Source organism: Belonocnema kinseyi, chromosome 8 (assembly GCF_010883055.1).
Source record: "Belonocnema kinseyi isolate 2016_QV_RU_SX_M_011 chromosome 8, B_treatae_v1, whole genome shotgun sequence".
NCBI classification, from domain to species: Eukaryota; Metazoa; Arthropoda; class Insecta; order Hymenoptera; family Cynipidae; genus Belonocnema; species Belonocnema kinseyi.
In genome coordinates this window covers 114,117,071-114,133,870 of record NC_046664.1, presented here as the reverse complement: position 1 = coordinate 114,133,870, position 16,800 = coordinate 114,117,071, and the positions used below count along the sequence as shown (strand labels likewise).

The window sequence follows — 16,800 nt, the reverse complement described above, 5'->3', positions numbered from 1 at the left end:
CCATATATCTAGTCGGGAGTGGTGCTGACTGAAAACAGATGATTTGAAGCGATTCGCGCGCCATCTGTTGGTCATTCTAAGGACTTATTGAACTACCCTCGTTTTTAAGCACTAAAAATTAACAATTTCACTTAAAAATTAAACATTTAAAAAAATCAAAATCAAAGTTGAAACGTGTACAATTTAAATGCTCTTCAAAATTTTAACGATTCAAGGCTTTCTTTCTCAAACAGTTCAGTTTCAAATTATTTAATTTTTAACACTTGGTTTTAATTCATTCGTCATAAATAAATATTCAAATATTGCTAAATATTAAATAATTATTTTTCGTTCTTAATTAAAAAATTTTAAATTGAATAGATTGAAAATTGAAAGTTCTAGGCTGAAAAAATATTTTTAATTTCGTAAGAGCCTTTAATTACAAATAAATTATTATAAAGTTATGTTTGAGTTAAAATTAGTTTGTAAAATTTCAATGGGATGTTTCCATTTTTTTAATGACTAAAACTTTCGAAATGAATAGGTTTAATTTTCAAGGGTAAAATCTGCAAATTTCTGATTTTTGAACGGATATAGAATCATTTTCTCAAATCAATTATTGTTTCTTTTAAAAATATTTACATTTAAATTTGATAAACTAACAGCGGGTTTTCTCAAACATTAGAAGTACAAGATTTTCGAATTACGTATTGTAAACTAAATGTCATAATTGAAAAATATTACAATTTAACTAATAATTTTGAAAAGTTTGGAAATAGAACTTGAATAGATTTTTCTTCGAACTATTTGTAAAATTCCCAGTAAAAAAATAAATTCACCGTCATTTATAGGTCCAGCAGCCACCCTGTACATATATGGTTTAAAAGTTTAAAACGTATGTATTTTCTTGAAAATTCGTCTTCTTCATATTAAAATAGTGTAACTTCTTTAAAAAAGTGTGAAATTTTGTCAATAGTTTAGTGAATATGAGGCCTGTAAAATAATACAAATAATACAACAATCAATCTTACCCTATAGCCCAGCTGTAATCCAGTGGTCCGGTTGGAGGAGGGACTTCCGTTTGAGAAATGATAGTGCTGACCTTGACGAGTTGATAATAAACGCTGTAAATAAGGTCTCTTAGATTATAGAAACTTTTAGGTACATAACCGTCGGCTTCTTTGAAATCGGTGTTTTTAGCAAAGGGCAGTCTCCACATCGCTCTTTGCGAACGATCCAGGTTGTAGTCCATGAAATTCATCCCGGGATAACCATTTGCACATTCTGTACAATATGTTTAATATTTTAAATACTTTCTTTATTTCTGAGGCCTGAAATAACGTCTAAAAATAAATTTCAAAAACTGTTATTCACTGTCATAACCTCAAAATGAACTGGAGCACATAACCGATAAATTTTATTTATTTCAATGAAATCAAAAGAAAATATTAATAAACCGGAGATATCCAATAATTTTTTAATTAAGGTGATTGCTTACTCACAAGAACAAATGAATTGATGAAAGGAACTTCATAAAAAAATATTCGTGGGAAGGAACTTCATTTACTAGTTACGCCACTGAATTGAGGTTGACGGAAATTTTTTTTTTAAATGGAGGCATCTACTTTATCGACGTTCAAAGTTTCTTTCCTATCCCTATAGTTTTTCGCCAGGAAAATTTTTTCTTAATTATCAACATTTCGATATATAAAAACGTTCCTTAGTCCTTTTTGTATAACTTTCCAAATCCTGAACACGATAGCTCAATCCGAGTGGACGTAGTGAGGGCAACAAAAATGGAAATATTTCTACACAAAAATTTCATACGCGTATTTGGCCACATCACATCGACCTTATCGACGTTGAAATTTTCTTTTTTTCTCCGCTAGAAATCGCTAAAAATTCTCGGAAAATAATGACAGGTTATGGATGTGCAGATACTTATTTGTTGATTTGCAACGAATTTGCAAAATTTATTGTTTATGTTAATTTTTTAGAACGTTTAGACGATTTAGTCCTAAATTTGTGCCAGTGCTCAATATACGGGAGTAAAAAATCTGAAATGCATCGAACTAAAAATACCTGCAAAGTGCTACAACTCGAATGGTAATATCCTATTTCATCAATTTATAAATAAACTTTCTTTGAAATTATAAACATATTGATGTATACAAACGTTCTTCAGTGCTTTTTATTTCATCTGTCAAATTTTAAACACGATACCTCAATCCATGTGGAGGTAGTGAACACCAAAAAAATGAAAATAATTTTACCCACTTATTTTTACTTGGATAATTTTTTTCAAAATTATTACTCAAACTAAATATCCAAACGCAATTTATTGTCTTATTTTCTATATCCCAAAATTTGAGAGCGATATATCATTGTTTTTGGACATGGTGAACACCAAAAAAATTTTTCCTAACCGAGGACTGGTTTGGTCACGTGGTCACCGTAGAGCATGCCTTTAAACATTTAAAATTATACAGCGTCCAAAATTTTGTAACGAATAAATTTTTTTATCGATAACAATATTTAGTAACAATTAATATTTTATAAAAATTGTTTAAACAAATAATTATTTTTAATTATTTAAGAATTCGAAGCATCAACCATTTTTAAACTTATAAAATGTTTCTATCGATAAAAATGATCAATAATAGTTACATTTCTATAAAATTTTTTAAACAAATAATTATTTTCAATTACTCAAACATTTAAAGCTTAAGTCATTAAACATTTTTAAACTAATAAACTGTTTTCATCGATAAAAATATTTGCTAACAATTTTCTTTAAACATTGTTTAAAAAAATATTATGTTCAATTATTTAAACATTTGAAATGTGGAGAATCAACAATTTTCGAACTAATAAAATATTTTTATCGATAAAAATGTTCAATAAAAATTGCATCTCTATTTTCTATATAATATGTTTAAACTAATAATTATTTTAAATTATTAAAACATTTATTGCTTAAATCATTAAACATTTTTTAACTAATAAACTGTTTATTTCGATAAAAATATTTACGAACAATTAATTTTTTAATGGGAAATAGTTTAACTATTAAATAAATGGATATTAAAAGCAAAAAATTTAAAACATTTAAATTATTGTATAAAACGGATATTCAAACGAAGGAACCATCTGGTGGGCGTTGGAACTAGAAGCTAGCCTCTAAACATGAATTGCCTCATTTTAAAAAAATTTCACAAATATTTTGAAAATAGTGCAAAAATTTCATCGATCTGGATAATACTTTAAAGATTTCACTGAAATTGGTAAATTTTTCAAGAAATTTCACAAACATTTTTAAAATTTGACAAAATTTTCACCGAATTCAATAATATTTTAAAGATTTCACTGAAATTGATCAATTTTTCAAGAAAATTGGAGTCATGCGTATTAGTCATAACTGAAGATCCTTTAAACTTAATATTTTGATGAACAATATAAATATATTTTATGCAACAAGGCTAAAATAATGACTTTAATAATGTTGCGCCGGTACCTTTATAAAGGAGTATCCATAAAATACGGTATTTACAAGTGGAAGATATACAAATAAAATGCAGGTAAGGCTGAGAAAAATAATACAAAAATATTTTGTAGAGGAGAACTTATGAATGCTCCGTTAAACTCGACAGATCTACGCATCTGAAACAAATCTTCTCGTTGAAAATGTACAGAAGTTTAGAAAAGCAGCCAGTAGACCAGTACAGGCAGAAGAAGAAACCTTTAAATTCTTATTGTCTATTCCGATAATCCCAGCATAAAATTCGCAAGTAAGTACCTCACCCACTTCCCCATAATCCGCTTAATGTAACAAAGGTGACCAAGAAAAGTTAATATTTCCTTGGACAGTTGACGATTTTATGACAATTGACTTATGACTTGGGTACGTACCTGAACGTAAGATTTTCCGCTTATCGATTGCAGATGTAAAAAAAGGGAGTTTCAATTTTAAAAAAACAAAGTTGACCTTAAAAAAAAACATGAAGGTCAAATTCAAGGTCAAAATGAAGGTCACCATTAAATACCTCGTTGAAATTTACTTCAGGAATGACCTTCACTTTTTTGACAAATATTTTACCTCAGGAAATATCCAATAGTCCCGGGACTTTTTAGACAGCCTGCACACACACACACACACACACACACACACACACACACACACACACACACACACACACACACACACACACACACACACACACACACACACACACACACACACACACACACACACACACACACACACACACACACACAGAGAGAAAAGAGTCATCGAATGGACATTCGTAGTTGATTTCAAAAACAAATTAACTCGTAGGATAAACGTGACTCTTTATTTTTAAATTAAAATTGTTTAAATAATTAATATTGTTTGTAAATTTACAAAGCAACCTAGAAAAGAGTCATCGGATAGACATTCTTAGTTGACTTCAAAAACAAATTGATTCGTAGGATAAAGGCCAAACTTTTAATTTTTTCATTAAAATTGTTTAAAAAATTAATAGTTCTTGTAAATTTGCAAAGAAATATAGAACAGAGTCATCCGATAGAAATTCTTAGTTGACACCGTGAACAAATTGACTCGTAAAAAAAAGGCCAAACTTCAAATTTTGTAATAAAAGTTGTTTAAATAATTAATAGTTCTCGTAAATTTCCAAACTTATAGAAAAAGGGCAAACTCTTAATTTATTAATTACATTGTTTAAATAATTATTAGTTCTTGTAAATTTACAAAGCAACCTAGAAAAGAGTCATCGGGTAGACATTCTAGGTTGACTTCGAAAGAAAATTGATTCCTTGGATAAAGGCCAAACTTTTAATTTTGAAATTAAAATTGTTTAAATATTAAATAGTGCTTGTAATTTTGCAAAGCAATATAGAAAACAATCATCGCATAGATATTCTTAGTTAACTCCGTAAAGAAATTTACTTTTGGAAAAACGGGCAAACACTTAATTTTTAAATTAAAATTGTTCAAATAATTAATAGTTCTTGTGAATCTACAAAGCAACCTAGAAAAGAGTAATCGTATGCTACCGGATTTACATAACAACAGGAGAGAAGCCATTTTACAGGGGCATTTTTAAATTTCGCGGCTTTTAAGTTGCATTCGGATCAGCCATTCGGTCAAATCCGTGCAACTTCGGATTAAGTTTATCATAGGTTTCATTGTTGGCTTCTAAACTTCAACCGGATACAATTGTCAAAAAAATATAGATTATGTTAAGTAGCAATTACAAGTAATAAAAGTGTTTTATGAATAATGAAGTGAGAAAGAAACGTAAATTTTTTTTTGTGCCAACAAAGTCATGGAATGGCTGCTGAGTGACAAATACTCTGAAATGAAGATATTCTGCTCTTCTTTGAAATAATGACAGACCGGCCGGCGTGTGTATCATTATATTGATTACTGATTGACAAAGAAATGCTTTTTGGTTGTTTTTTTTCCTAGATCGATCCTAGAGGAAATACCCATCAGGAAATGAACATTGAGACTCGTCGAATATAGGAAAGTATCTGGAAAACATCTCGTAAGTAGATAACTTGCCATAATTATAATTAACAAAGTTTTTCGGAACTTTGTTATTTTAGAAAATTTTTTCTCTCGTCCTCGCCTCAAAATAAGGTTTGATCAGCCACTAAAATTAATTTTCCGACTCATTAATCATAAGAGTGCATCAGAAATAAATCTACAAACGATATCTTCAGCCAGCCAGTTTATTTCAAAATTTTTAGAAATTTTTCTATTTTTGAAATTGCTATCTGTGGATCTAATTTCCAAAATGGAATTTGATTAGCCTGTAAAATTAAATCTAAGTCTTTTAGATGATAAGATTGTATCAGAACAATATTTCGAGGCAACATGGCTGAACTGAATTTCAATTCAAAAAGTGTTTAGGATCTTTGTTATCTTAGAAAACATTTTTTTCTGGACCTCATATCAAAATAAAGGTTTGATCAGCTACTAAAATAAATTTTGCGACTCTTTGATAATAAAAGCACATCGTAAATAAATCTACAAGCGCTCTCTCCAGCCAGACAGTTTATTTCACATTTTTTAGAAATTTTTCTATTTCTGAAATTGCTATCTGTGGATCGTATTGTCATATTCGAATTTGAGCAGCCCCTTACATTAATTCTAAGTCATTTTTATAGTCAGGGTGTGTCAGAAAGATATTTCGAGGCGACATGACATGCCCGCATTTTAGTTCACAAAGCTTCTTATTTCAAAGTGAACCGCATTTTAAAAAACAAAATATGCAATATATTGAATTTTCTAACATCTTTTAAAATAGGAATTCTTATTGACCGCGCTAATGGACCGCTTTTTATTGAGCGTGCTCTTAGTTTTTAGTTTATTAATCTTTATGACTTTCAGAATGATGCTTCTACACTTTTATAAGTTATCTAATTTAGTATCTTAGATGTTCAAAGAAAAATCTCGAGTTTATATTATTCTGCTAGATTCGGTCCACAAGACAGAATGTTTAATTCAAAGTTTATATTTTCTAAGAAGGCGATAAGACATTTATATATTTTTCAAAATGAAGCAGAATTAATGCAAGCTTAACATATTTCAAGAACATTAAAAAATACTGCATTTTGCTCATAACATATTCCTTCTTAAAATGTGAATTCCATGCTGCCTTCATCTATTTAAATTTAACGGGCTCAACTATGAATAAAAAACGAAGAAATTTCAAGTTTTCATTATTCGATGATTCTTAATAGAAACTGCGCAACTTACAGCGGCATATTGCCTATACTAATTATATATAAATTTTTATGTACTTAGTAAAGTGCGCCAGATATATATTTTCAATTTGCCGCCGTGAGTTGACCTATCGAACCATAGAACGAAATTCATTGCTTTTCAATTAAAAATTATATTTTTAATGACCATCAAAACTTGAGAACACGCATGCTTCGAGCAAAAAATTCTTCCTTTATTTTCTCAGAGCCTAATAACATTTCCAACAAACCTTTCAGGCCTCAATTCCGTTGTTATATGACTCAAAAGCATATTTTTTATTATTTTTGTCTACAATTAAAATATGATTTTTGAGAACATTCTTGATTTTTCGTGAAAAATGGTCAAAATAGAATTAGCACTATTATACAGAGCTACTCTTCAAATATACCTTTTCAAAAAGTATGTTTCTACTTCTAAAATGTTTCACAGGGCACTATTTTGACGATTATATTATGTTATTAGTGTTATTATTGACATGAAATATTATTTTTTGCATCTGTGTTTTTGATATTAAGTAAATGCGCTGCTATTTTCATCTAAGGTGTAAACGTGGAGTTCCTTATATAAGTTTATAAGTTAGTTCAACTGGTAGTATATTAAAAGAAGCAAGAAAAAAGAATGATGATTTACGAAAGACTTTCGGTTTTATTAAATTCATAACCAATTAAAAAAAGACTATTATATTCCTACGAGTTCAGTTAATTGTTGTGTTTGCAAAGAAACGAAAAAAAATTCTTTATGCGTGATTGGCGAAGTGATCATATAAGAAAAAAGGAGACAATTTCTTACCAAGCCTGGATCATGCCTCCATTCGCCATCAACGAAAAATTTATATTGGTGTTCCCCTTCCGGCAAATCGATAATAGTTACGAAATCTCCATGACTTTTCACCATGGGGAGTGTTTTCCAGTCAGTGAAAGTTCCACTGATATAAACTTGTTTTCCTCCTCCTTCCCATTTGAAAACAGTTGGCAGTACTTTACTGTCAGCCACTTTAGTGCCTTCGGAGACGGTATTTGAACGAGGTCGCTGTGCATAGCTCCCAGAGTCTTGTAGATCTTTCTGTAATTAGGAATTCCTAATATGAATAATTTATTTCATAAAAAGTTATTGTAAACTGATTTTAAACATTTACATTGTGTAGCCTAGAAAAATTCACCTTTGTGAAATAAGGTTCTTCCTCTTCGTGAGAAGATTGAAAAACAATCTTCTGGTTCGCCTTTTTGTCGAAAATAAAAGCCTGATCGTCTTTATTTGGGGATGGAGGGGGATGATCCTTACTGTAGCGGTGGTGATAACTATCTCTACTGGTGTTACTGCCATGATGGTGACCTACAGGTTGATTACTTCCTGCGTTACCCATCCTTGAGACTGAACCCCTAAGAGATAATAATTATTCTTTTTAACTAGCCAAATTATTTCAGTCTAAAAATGAAGTAATAATGGGACATGATAAATATATACTTACATAGCCCAGATTTTTGATGATTTTAAATACTACGATTCCAATTTCAAATGGTCTAACTTTCAAGTAATAGTATATTACATCACACGTAGGGTTCGGCACGCCTTTACCGCGGGTAATATACGTTCGCAGGACGAGTAGCAAAAACATAGCCGAAGGTCATAGTTTTTTCTCATCATCCTGTGACCGTTGAATTCGCCACGTAAAGACGCATGTAATCCTACGAATGATGTAAGATATTTTATTCAAAACCACCATATGTTATAAGCCTACAAGGCCTTCTGAAATGTGAGCGCCTGAAAGTCCTTTACCGAAATGATGTGAGAACTTCATATGTAGTGACTGTTTTTTGATAATGATGGCGATCACTAATCGAACATTCTTCTGTTTTGTTTTCTTCATCTGTCGCCACCTGGACGATATGGTATTAACCTTCAGACGGCTGGAGAATCAATATTTTGACTCACCAGGTAAACTTCTCTCATTTTTATTTTTAGATTAAAATATTCATTTTTGTAACATTGTTACCGATTTTAAATGTAATTTAAGTTAAATTGATCCTTTCCAACCCCTTTTTAACTACCCCATACCCCTTAAATTTACCATTCGAACTTTGTCAAAACCAGCCCTACCCGACTACTGAGAGAAGTAGTTGTCGCTAACAAGTTCCACTTCCCGAGTAAACTAATCCGCCGGGCGGCGCGTCAATCGTCCTGCTCTAGAAAAGCATTGGCCTTATGGAAAACTCAATAATTAATATTAAATAAAAACATTCCAGATAGTTTCAGTTTACAAAATTAAGACCGACAATTCTTTTATGGGTAATTGATATTTAAAAAATATAAAAGTCATTGAAGTGTAAAAGGATTATTGGAAAAAGATTATTTTAAAAGTGCTATATATCGCTGGATTTTCAAAACTTCATATATTGCAAGCAACATTTAAACGCGTTTAACAATTTATATTTATTATATATGGATTTATTCTAATGGATTTTCAATATAACATTATTAAAATTATTATTTTACACATGGTTGTTATTAACAATATGTACTAAACATGTGTAAATAAGTATGTGAAAAAAAATCCTAAGAGAAAATGAAATATCATAATAAAAAATATAACAAAATAAAATAATGATATAAAGATATTTTAGAATGTTGAATGAAGAAATTCGCAAATTTAATAGTTATTTTAATATTTTCTTTAGTATCATAAATTAGGAATTAAACAATTTTGAATGTTACTAATTCAATTTTTAAGAACGAGAAATTTGGCTAAATATAGCAAGCAAATCAAAATGCTTGTGTGCAAATATTTCTATAATCCCAACACATATTTATTGCATAATTTATTGTTATCAAGGAATAAAATATATATTTTTTTAAAACAAAATACACGTGTAAACAGTGTGGGGAGGGGGGGGGGGTGAACGGATTAAACGAATAGTGTCATGCACATATCAATATAAATAGTACATAAATAACACCTTTAAGGCATGCAGATATTCATTATTACTTTACAAAACTTACAAACTAATTTGATGAGAGAAGGAACTGCAGGTGAGCTAAGTTGGCTTCAACTATAGGGTTTCAGATTTATTCGAAAAGAAGCTTGGCTTATTTCTTCTTCAACTGAATAGCTTTTTCAATCTTCGATAACTTTGGACCTAATTGAGCTACTTATCGCTTTCTTTTTGATTTTAAAAGCGTTTATTGTCTTATTTTGGTACCCATTAAAATCTATAAAAAAACCTTCAAAATCAATAAAATAGCGGTTTTTATAAAAATATGAAAAGTTGCTTTAAAATATAAAAAAAAAACACAATTACATATTTTTTGCCAATTTCGTTTGAAATTTTTAGTCTCATAATCAAGATATCTCATGAGTTTTATGCGGGCCAAATAACTTTTGTCGCCAGGATGATTTTTTTTATATAATCAGATCTTCCAATTCTTTTTGTTAACGAAAGATATGAAAATTTGTTCAGATCAAACTTTTCACCCCTGAAATTCCTATAAAAATAACTCCTTGACCTTTTGCGATATTTTGCATCGTTTGCGAGAATAATTCAGCAATGAATTTTTTATTTAAAAAAATAATTCTCCCGACCTAAAAAATGGTTTAACTCGCCCAAAGCTGATATGATGTCTTTCTTCTATTAACAGAAACTTTGTTTAAATATTGTGAAGAATGAAAAGGTGGCATTTTCCAGAAAATCTTAAATTTTTTCATCAAACTTTAAGAAAATAAAAATATAGTTTCTAGAAAATACCACCTTTTTACTCATCCCAATATTTTCGAAAAGTTTCTGTTAATATAAGAAAGTCATTCTATCAGCTTTATGCGGCCTAAGCCATTTTTGAAGCCGAAAGAACGATTTTTTTCCTACAAATTTAATTTTTAATTTTCCAGGGTGATTTTAATAGGAAGTTTTTAGACTTGCAAAGAAGTATCCCAACATTTTTTCCCATCTGTCGGTGTTTACAAGAAAACTGAGAAAATGTGATTATATGAAAAAAAACTTCACCTAACGACAAAAATTATTTAGCCCGCATAATACTCACAAGATATCTTTATTGTGAAACTAAACTTTTGAAACAAAATTGGAAAAATATATAATTTTGGGTTTATTTTTTAAAGCACTTTTGATTCTTTTTAGAAAAACCTCCGTCTTTCTATTAATTTTAAAGCTTTATATATTTTTCGGTGGGTTTCAAAATAAGACAATAAAGGCTATCAAAATCAAAAAGAAAACGATAAATAACTCAATGAGATCAAAAGTGGTTGAGGATTCAAAAAAATTGGTCGAACTTGATTGGCCAATCGACCAATTCAACCAGTCACCACGGTGGGGCGCTCTGGCCAATCACAGACATCGTAGAAAGTATACCTAAGAACATCATGAGCTGATACCTCAGTTTCAGGTCAGCCCGGAAGATGTGAACTGCAATGTTCACGAAACGTCGGCAAACAATTCGTAGTTTTTTGCACGAGTGAACCCCGAAATATCTCTTTTTACCTACTTCGCTACTTTATAAATAATTCTTCTCAAAGTTCTATAAAATATTACTTATAATAATAAACTCTCATATTACTTTTGTATGCAGACAAAACACTGAGATTTCCTGTTTCGTTAACTTATCCGTGATACAATTTTTTTTTAATTCTTAGTATCACTTCTGTTTAAATTATTCTTTAATAATATGTGAAGTATAAAACTTCTAAAACACATACATAACGAGGACATAACCTTGCCATCGGGATGCTTCACTTCTCGTTTGTTCTAATAATTTGTTCAGGTAAAAAATGTAGCTCACAAACATATTAATCACTTTGTAAAGTATAATCTTGTCGAGGAATTGCTTTTTCCCATTCGAGAAGACGATCTGAACCTGAAGGAACTAAAAGAAGGGTCCGCTTTTCTTTGCCGGATTTGTATCCCGAATTACACAACCTGCCCTTGTAACGACCCATATTCTATGTATCAAAAGATTCAAGAAAACGCACTAAATCTCACTATTATCAGTAAAAGCCAGAATAATAAATTAAAAACCGCTATTTTATGATTTTAAGAGTCTTGTATCATTAGACTCAATGTTTTTCTGGAGGATGAGTTCACGCGTCATGTGGAACTTGTAAGCGACAACAGCTGCTGTACAAAAGGTCGGGGAGTCGGATAGGGCTGGTCAAAACGTTTCCTTGTTTCGTTTGCATGAGGTTATAATTACAAACAGATATTTTCATAAAATTTTTTGAACGTTTCTATTTGATATAATTGAATATAAATTCATCCCTCTCACCATTTTCAACTCTTAATCCCATTTTACCCCTTTTCAGGCGAAGCAAAGGGGTAGCTTTTAATTTTCACCCCATTAGAAGGGTTGTTTTCGAATTCACAGTATTTTTTATATTAGATTTGGATTCAGCGTCAAAAAATACATCGAAAACGTATATTTGCACTTCCAAATACACGACAATTGAAGTGTGTGCCTAAGGGGGTCAGACACTCCTAAAACAACCCCTCAAATTTGAATAACCATCCTATATAATGTTTATATGATGTAACAAGCTTATATACTATTGAAAAAACAATTTTTTTCAATTCGAAAATTTTAAAATTGGCTGTTCCTTACAGGACCGGAAAGCCAATATATTGGCTCACCCCCTGATCGAGACTTCGTCTATGATCAATCAATGATATAAGATAACTTTTGGGCCAATTTTGTGAAATCGATTTTCCTCCCAAATTGCCGGCCCTCTAAAGGTTAAGGAAATACCACTAATTTGCGATATTGGAAGACAATAACTTTTTTAAACAAACAAAACTTGTTTCAACAATTAGCAGTAGGTCAAAAATTCTAACAAGAAAGGGTATAGCAATTTCCGTCACTGATTTCAATGACACTTTGCTATGTTGTAGAGCAGGGCTCGCCACTTCAAGCAGATGCTTACTGCCACGACAAGTGTATGACTGCCACCAAGTTTTTCTGTTATTTTCTTCTTCGTTTTCCAGGAATCGAGCGAAGGGTTACGGTCAAGGTAAATTATGTCTGGCCGTCATTCCCGGCGGGAGGTCTGAACTTTTGTACTCGAATTTACAATACAATTCATTTTCAATTTCATTTTTAATTTACAAAGTGAATCAAATTTGTCTGCAAATTGAACCTTAAATTAAATCTTTGAAAATATGGAAAAATTGGAGTTTTGAATTAAAATTCATAAAGAATTTTTTAAAAACGACGGCCGCCAAAATCCCTTCTTCTTTATTTTGAAGAGTGTTAACTCTTCTCTATAATGACCGTGAAGGGCTACGAACCAGACGAACGACAAGATATATTAGGGCCAGTTTGACCTAGTCTCTTGGCTGCCACTGGCAGTCAATGCAGTCAATGACTGCCTTCTGGTGAGCTCTGTTGTCGAGGATACAAAAATACAAGGTACGTATTTTTTCTCTTTTGGCGAAAAACATTTTAAAGAGGTCAAAAACAACCCTAAATTTCACCTCCAAAAACAGTTTTTTCAAGAAAGCTCTGTTTCTATGCAACATTTTGATTTGAAACCAATTAGAGATTGTTTATTATCGAACGCAGATATTACATACAGCATTTAGACTCCAGTGGGTTGCATCCCTTATTTTTTATAAGGCTTAATATTTATTTTTTCTTCAAATATTTCTTCAAAAGCTGTAAGAATAACAGAATATTTCAAAAAAAAAATTTAATTTAAAGAAAATCAAATCCTAAAGTTGAGGCATTTCAGGAATGTTCGCAAATATACATATAAAGACGATTAACAACCCCTTATTAGCATTTTTCAATTTTCTTTGAAAAATTATTTTTACGTAAAACAAAAGTAAGTGCATTTACATGTGCTAACCACAAAAATAATTTTTTTATATTAGTCAAAATAGAAAGATAGCCATGATTTCATTCTTGAGTTTAAACTACCCCTACTGGATGTACATACATACAAGTTGATGGGATTACTTATCGAACGCAGATATTATCTACAGCATTTCGAGAGCGTTTCGACTTATTTTTTATACGGGTTAAAATTATTTTGGTTGTTTCTTCCAAATTTGTGCTTGGCAAAAATGGTAAAAATAATCAAATATATACAAAAATAATTTTATTCTAAAGAAAATCAAGTTTTTAGGTAGACGTGGTTTAGGGTTTGCCACAAAAGTACATTTCCTACATAGAGTGTTCATACATAGAAGCGATCAGAGTGTCAGTAATCGATGTAATTAAACTTTTCCGCGTTTTAGAGTACAACGAATTAAAAGATAGTTATATTTTTTTATGTGCGTAAAAACATTTTTAAGGAGATAAGCATATCTGAAATGGCCCCTTCAAAGATTTTTTTACCAATTCCTCTTTAAATATAATTTTTTTTTAAACAGTTGGCGATAGTTTATTATATAAGGACGATGTTAAATACAGCATTCCAAACTCCCTAGCTCAGGATAGAGGAATTAGTTTTATACTAAAAACATGAAAGAAAGGCTCACAAATACTTGACTCACAGACTTACATAGTACTATACTTGACTCATACTCTAGACCGAATTCCCAAAATCTCAAAATTGTTAACAAAAAAAAACAAACAAAGAATACATACTATTCGGCTGTCCTACTTATGCGGGAACGATTTGTCTCTACAGACATAAAGAAGACCTGAGAGTTCTTTATTACCATCTTTGTTGTTCTTACGGCATTTACCACGACCCTGCCCTACCGAACACTCCGAGGGAGATGAGTCGATTATCCAAAACGAGAAGTGCCAAATTTTCTGGAACTACAACTTTCGTACAGTCGTCTCCGTTAGACGCTCGAGACCTGACTTCATTCTTCAAGATTTCGACAGACGAACTATATTCGTGGTAGAATTTTCTGCTCTGACCGACTACAACATCACTGTCAAGGATCAGGAAAAGAAAGAGAAATATCAAGAACTTAAAAGGGAGCTGCAACAACTGTATCCAAAATAATCGGTGAAATTAATGGTTCTTGTGAGGAACCTCGGTGGCTTATAGCGTATTCGGTTATCCTGCACTTGGTGCACTCCGATCTGTACCGACGCAGGTCGGAGTGAGAAGGAAGAAGTAAGAAGAAGTAAGACTGAGCGATCGGAGTGCTCTTGCTCTACACCAGTGCAGGATAGACGAATGCGATAATAGACAATAACGCGTCAGGCTTCCATGAAGGAGGACTAGGGTTCGATCCCTGAGCCGGTACCAATGGCAATTTTTCTATGTACTTGAACCGGGGCATCGGTGGTTCGGAACCCACCTTAAGCTTTAGGCCAAAAGAAGCTGGTTACGTACCAAGGCGTGGGCCCCATGTCGTGGGGACTAAACCTGGGAGTGGAAGTCAATTTTTAGAAGAGTTGTAATTAAGTTAGCGATCTCTTTGCGCTTGAGGCACCTACGGGAATCTCTTGCCCCAATAATCTCCGGCCGGCCGACAGGCAGCATTGGCCGGCTAAAGCGAAGCGCCTTTTAGCGGATAAAGAAGGCACCTACGACTCTAAAACTTTTGCATAATGTTTTTGGGATGCTAAGCTTCAATTTAGACAAAAAATAAATTTTTTGACTCTTGCTCAAGGGTCACTCACCAATTTCGAGAAATGAACACACACACACTCTGACATAACACACCAGGGGAATGCTAGAAACCGTGTGTCTAACTGATGTCCTCAGAGGCGATGGCACCGTTCATCCTAGCCTTCTAGGGAGGGTGACAAATGGCAGTGGTCGGAGGCCACTTTACAAAGAAGGACGTCATTTACTGTGCGACAGGTACGCCTTATATTTTCAGAATGTTGGTAACAACGAAACCCACCGATATATGGCGCCTTAAAAACATGTTTTTCCAGGTACAATCCTCAAAGCGGTAGAAAAAAATGTTTAACCTTTTCGGAAATTCCTCCAAAATACATATATCACTATGTCTGGAATCTCTAATAAATCTGAAATTCAAAATTGAAAATTGCGGATTCTAAATAGCGGTCGTGTACTCTTGTTTGAGAAATAAATGCTTTAATCGAATTGAAAAACCATACCCGGGAGTTTTTTGGGTCGCTGATAACGAATCCGATATCAGAATTTCAGAATAAAAAATGGCGACCGTGTACTCTTGATTTGATAAAAAATGCTTTAATTATTATTATTATTACACCATTAAGCCATTTCCCTTTCGGGGTAGGCGTGACTCACTCGGTAGGGGAAAGGAGTAGTGTGTGGAAAGGATTAAGATTTTTCAGATTTATTCAGAATTCTCGTGCTATTTAAGTAAATAACACGTTCGTTCCGCAACACTGCTCCGATCCAGGTTGCTGATCAATCTCTCTAGCAATCACCCCAAGCGAAGAACCTCACGAAGTCGTTATGTAAGATTCCCCACTTGGGCCCATTAGTGGCCAAGGTTTTTTGTTTCAGGCGTCATTCACTCTACTGACACTCTTTTTATTAACTGTTTGCCGCCAGGCTTTCCTGTCCTGGCATACTTCTCTAGCTTCTTTTATGTCCATGCATTTTTTCATGCAGGCTCTCGTGTTTGTGTGACTTCTTATGTCTCTTCTAACTAGGGTCTCATTCACACATTCTAACCATTTTTTCCGCGGTCTACCTCTGGGCATTGCTGCCATTTACTTTAGCTTGATACACTTGTTTCGTTAGGCGTTCATTTGGCATTCTCTCAACATGTCCGAACCATCTTAACCGATTTCTTTCCCATGTGCCTACTAGCGTTTCTTCCGCTACCATGTCCATGCCTCGCTACCGTTTAGTACAGTCGGTACAAATACAGAAATACGTATTTCCATTTTAGCTTTATTTGATAAATTTTTACTTCTGATAAGGGGACCTGCTCTACCAATAACCTTCTTACCTTCATTTATTCGTCTACCTAATTCCTCATCTATCTTCCCGTCCTTAGTAAATAAGCTACCAAGGTATACGAACTTAACTTGTTCGACTCTCTTACCAGGTGTATACATATGAAACCGGTATTTTTTCAAGAAAAAAAACACATTTATTTCAAGAGAATGATAACAAATATTTTATTCAAAGTATGCGCCCT

At 32.3% G+C, this 16,800-nt stretch overlaps 1 protein-coding gene across 3 annotated transcripts in view; it reads right to left on the bottom strand.

Moving 5' to 3' along the window:
- Window positions 1-16,800, bottom strand: part of LOC117177987 (5'-AMP-activated protein kinase subunit beta-2) — a 314,314-nt gene that overhangs the window by 209,955 nt on the left and 87,559 nt on the right. For all 3 annotated transcript variants that reach the window (XM_033369151.1, XM_033369149.1, XM_033369150.1), the window contains 2 exons: window positions 7,911-8,130; window positions 7,541-7,813 (listed from right to left, as the gene is read on the bottom strand). In XM_033369151.1, the coding sequence (XP_033225042.1) occupies window positions 7,541-7,813; window positions 7,911-8,114 (477 nt within the window). In that variant the 5' untranslated portion in view covers window positions 8,115-8,130. The remainder of the gene's footprint in view (window positions 1-7,540; window positions 7,814-7,910; window positions 8,131-16,800) is intronic.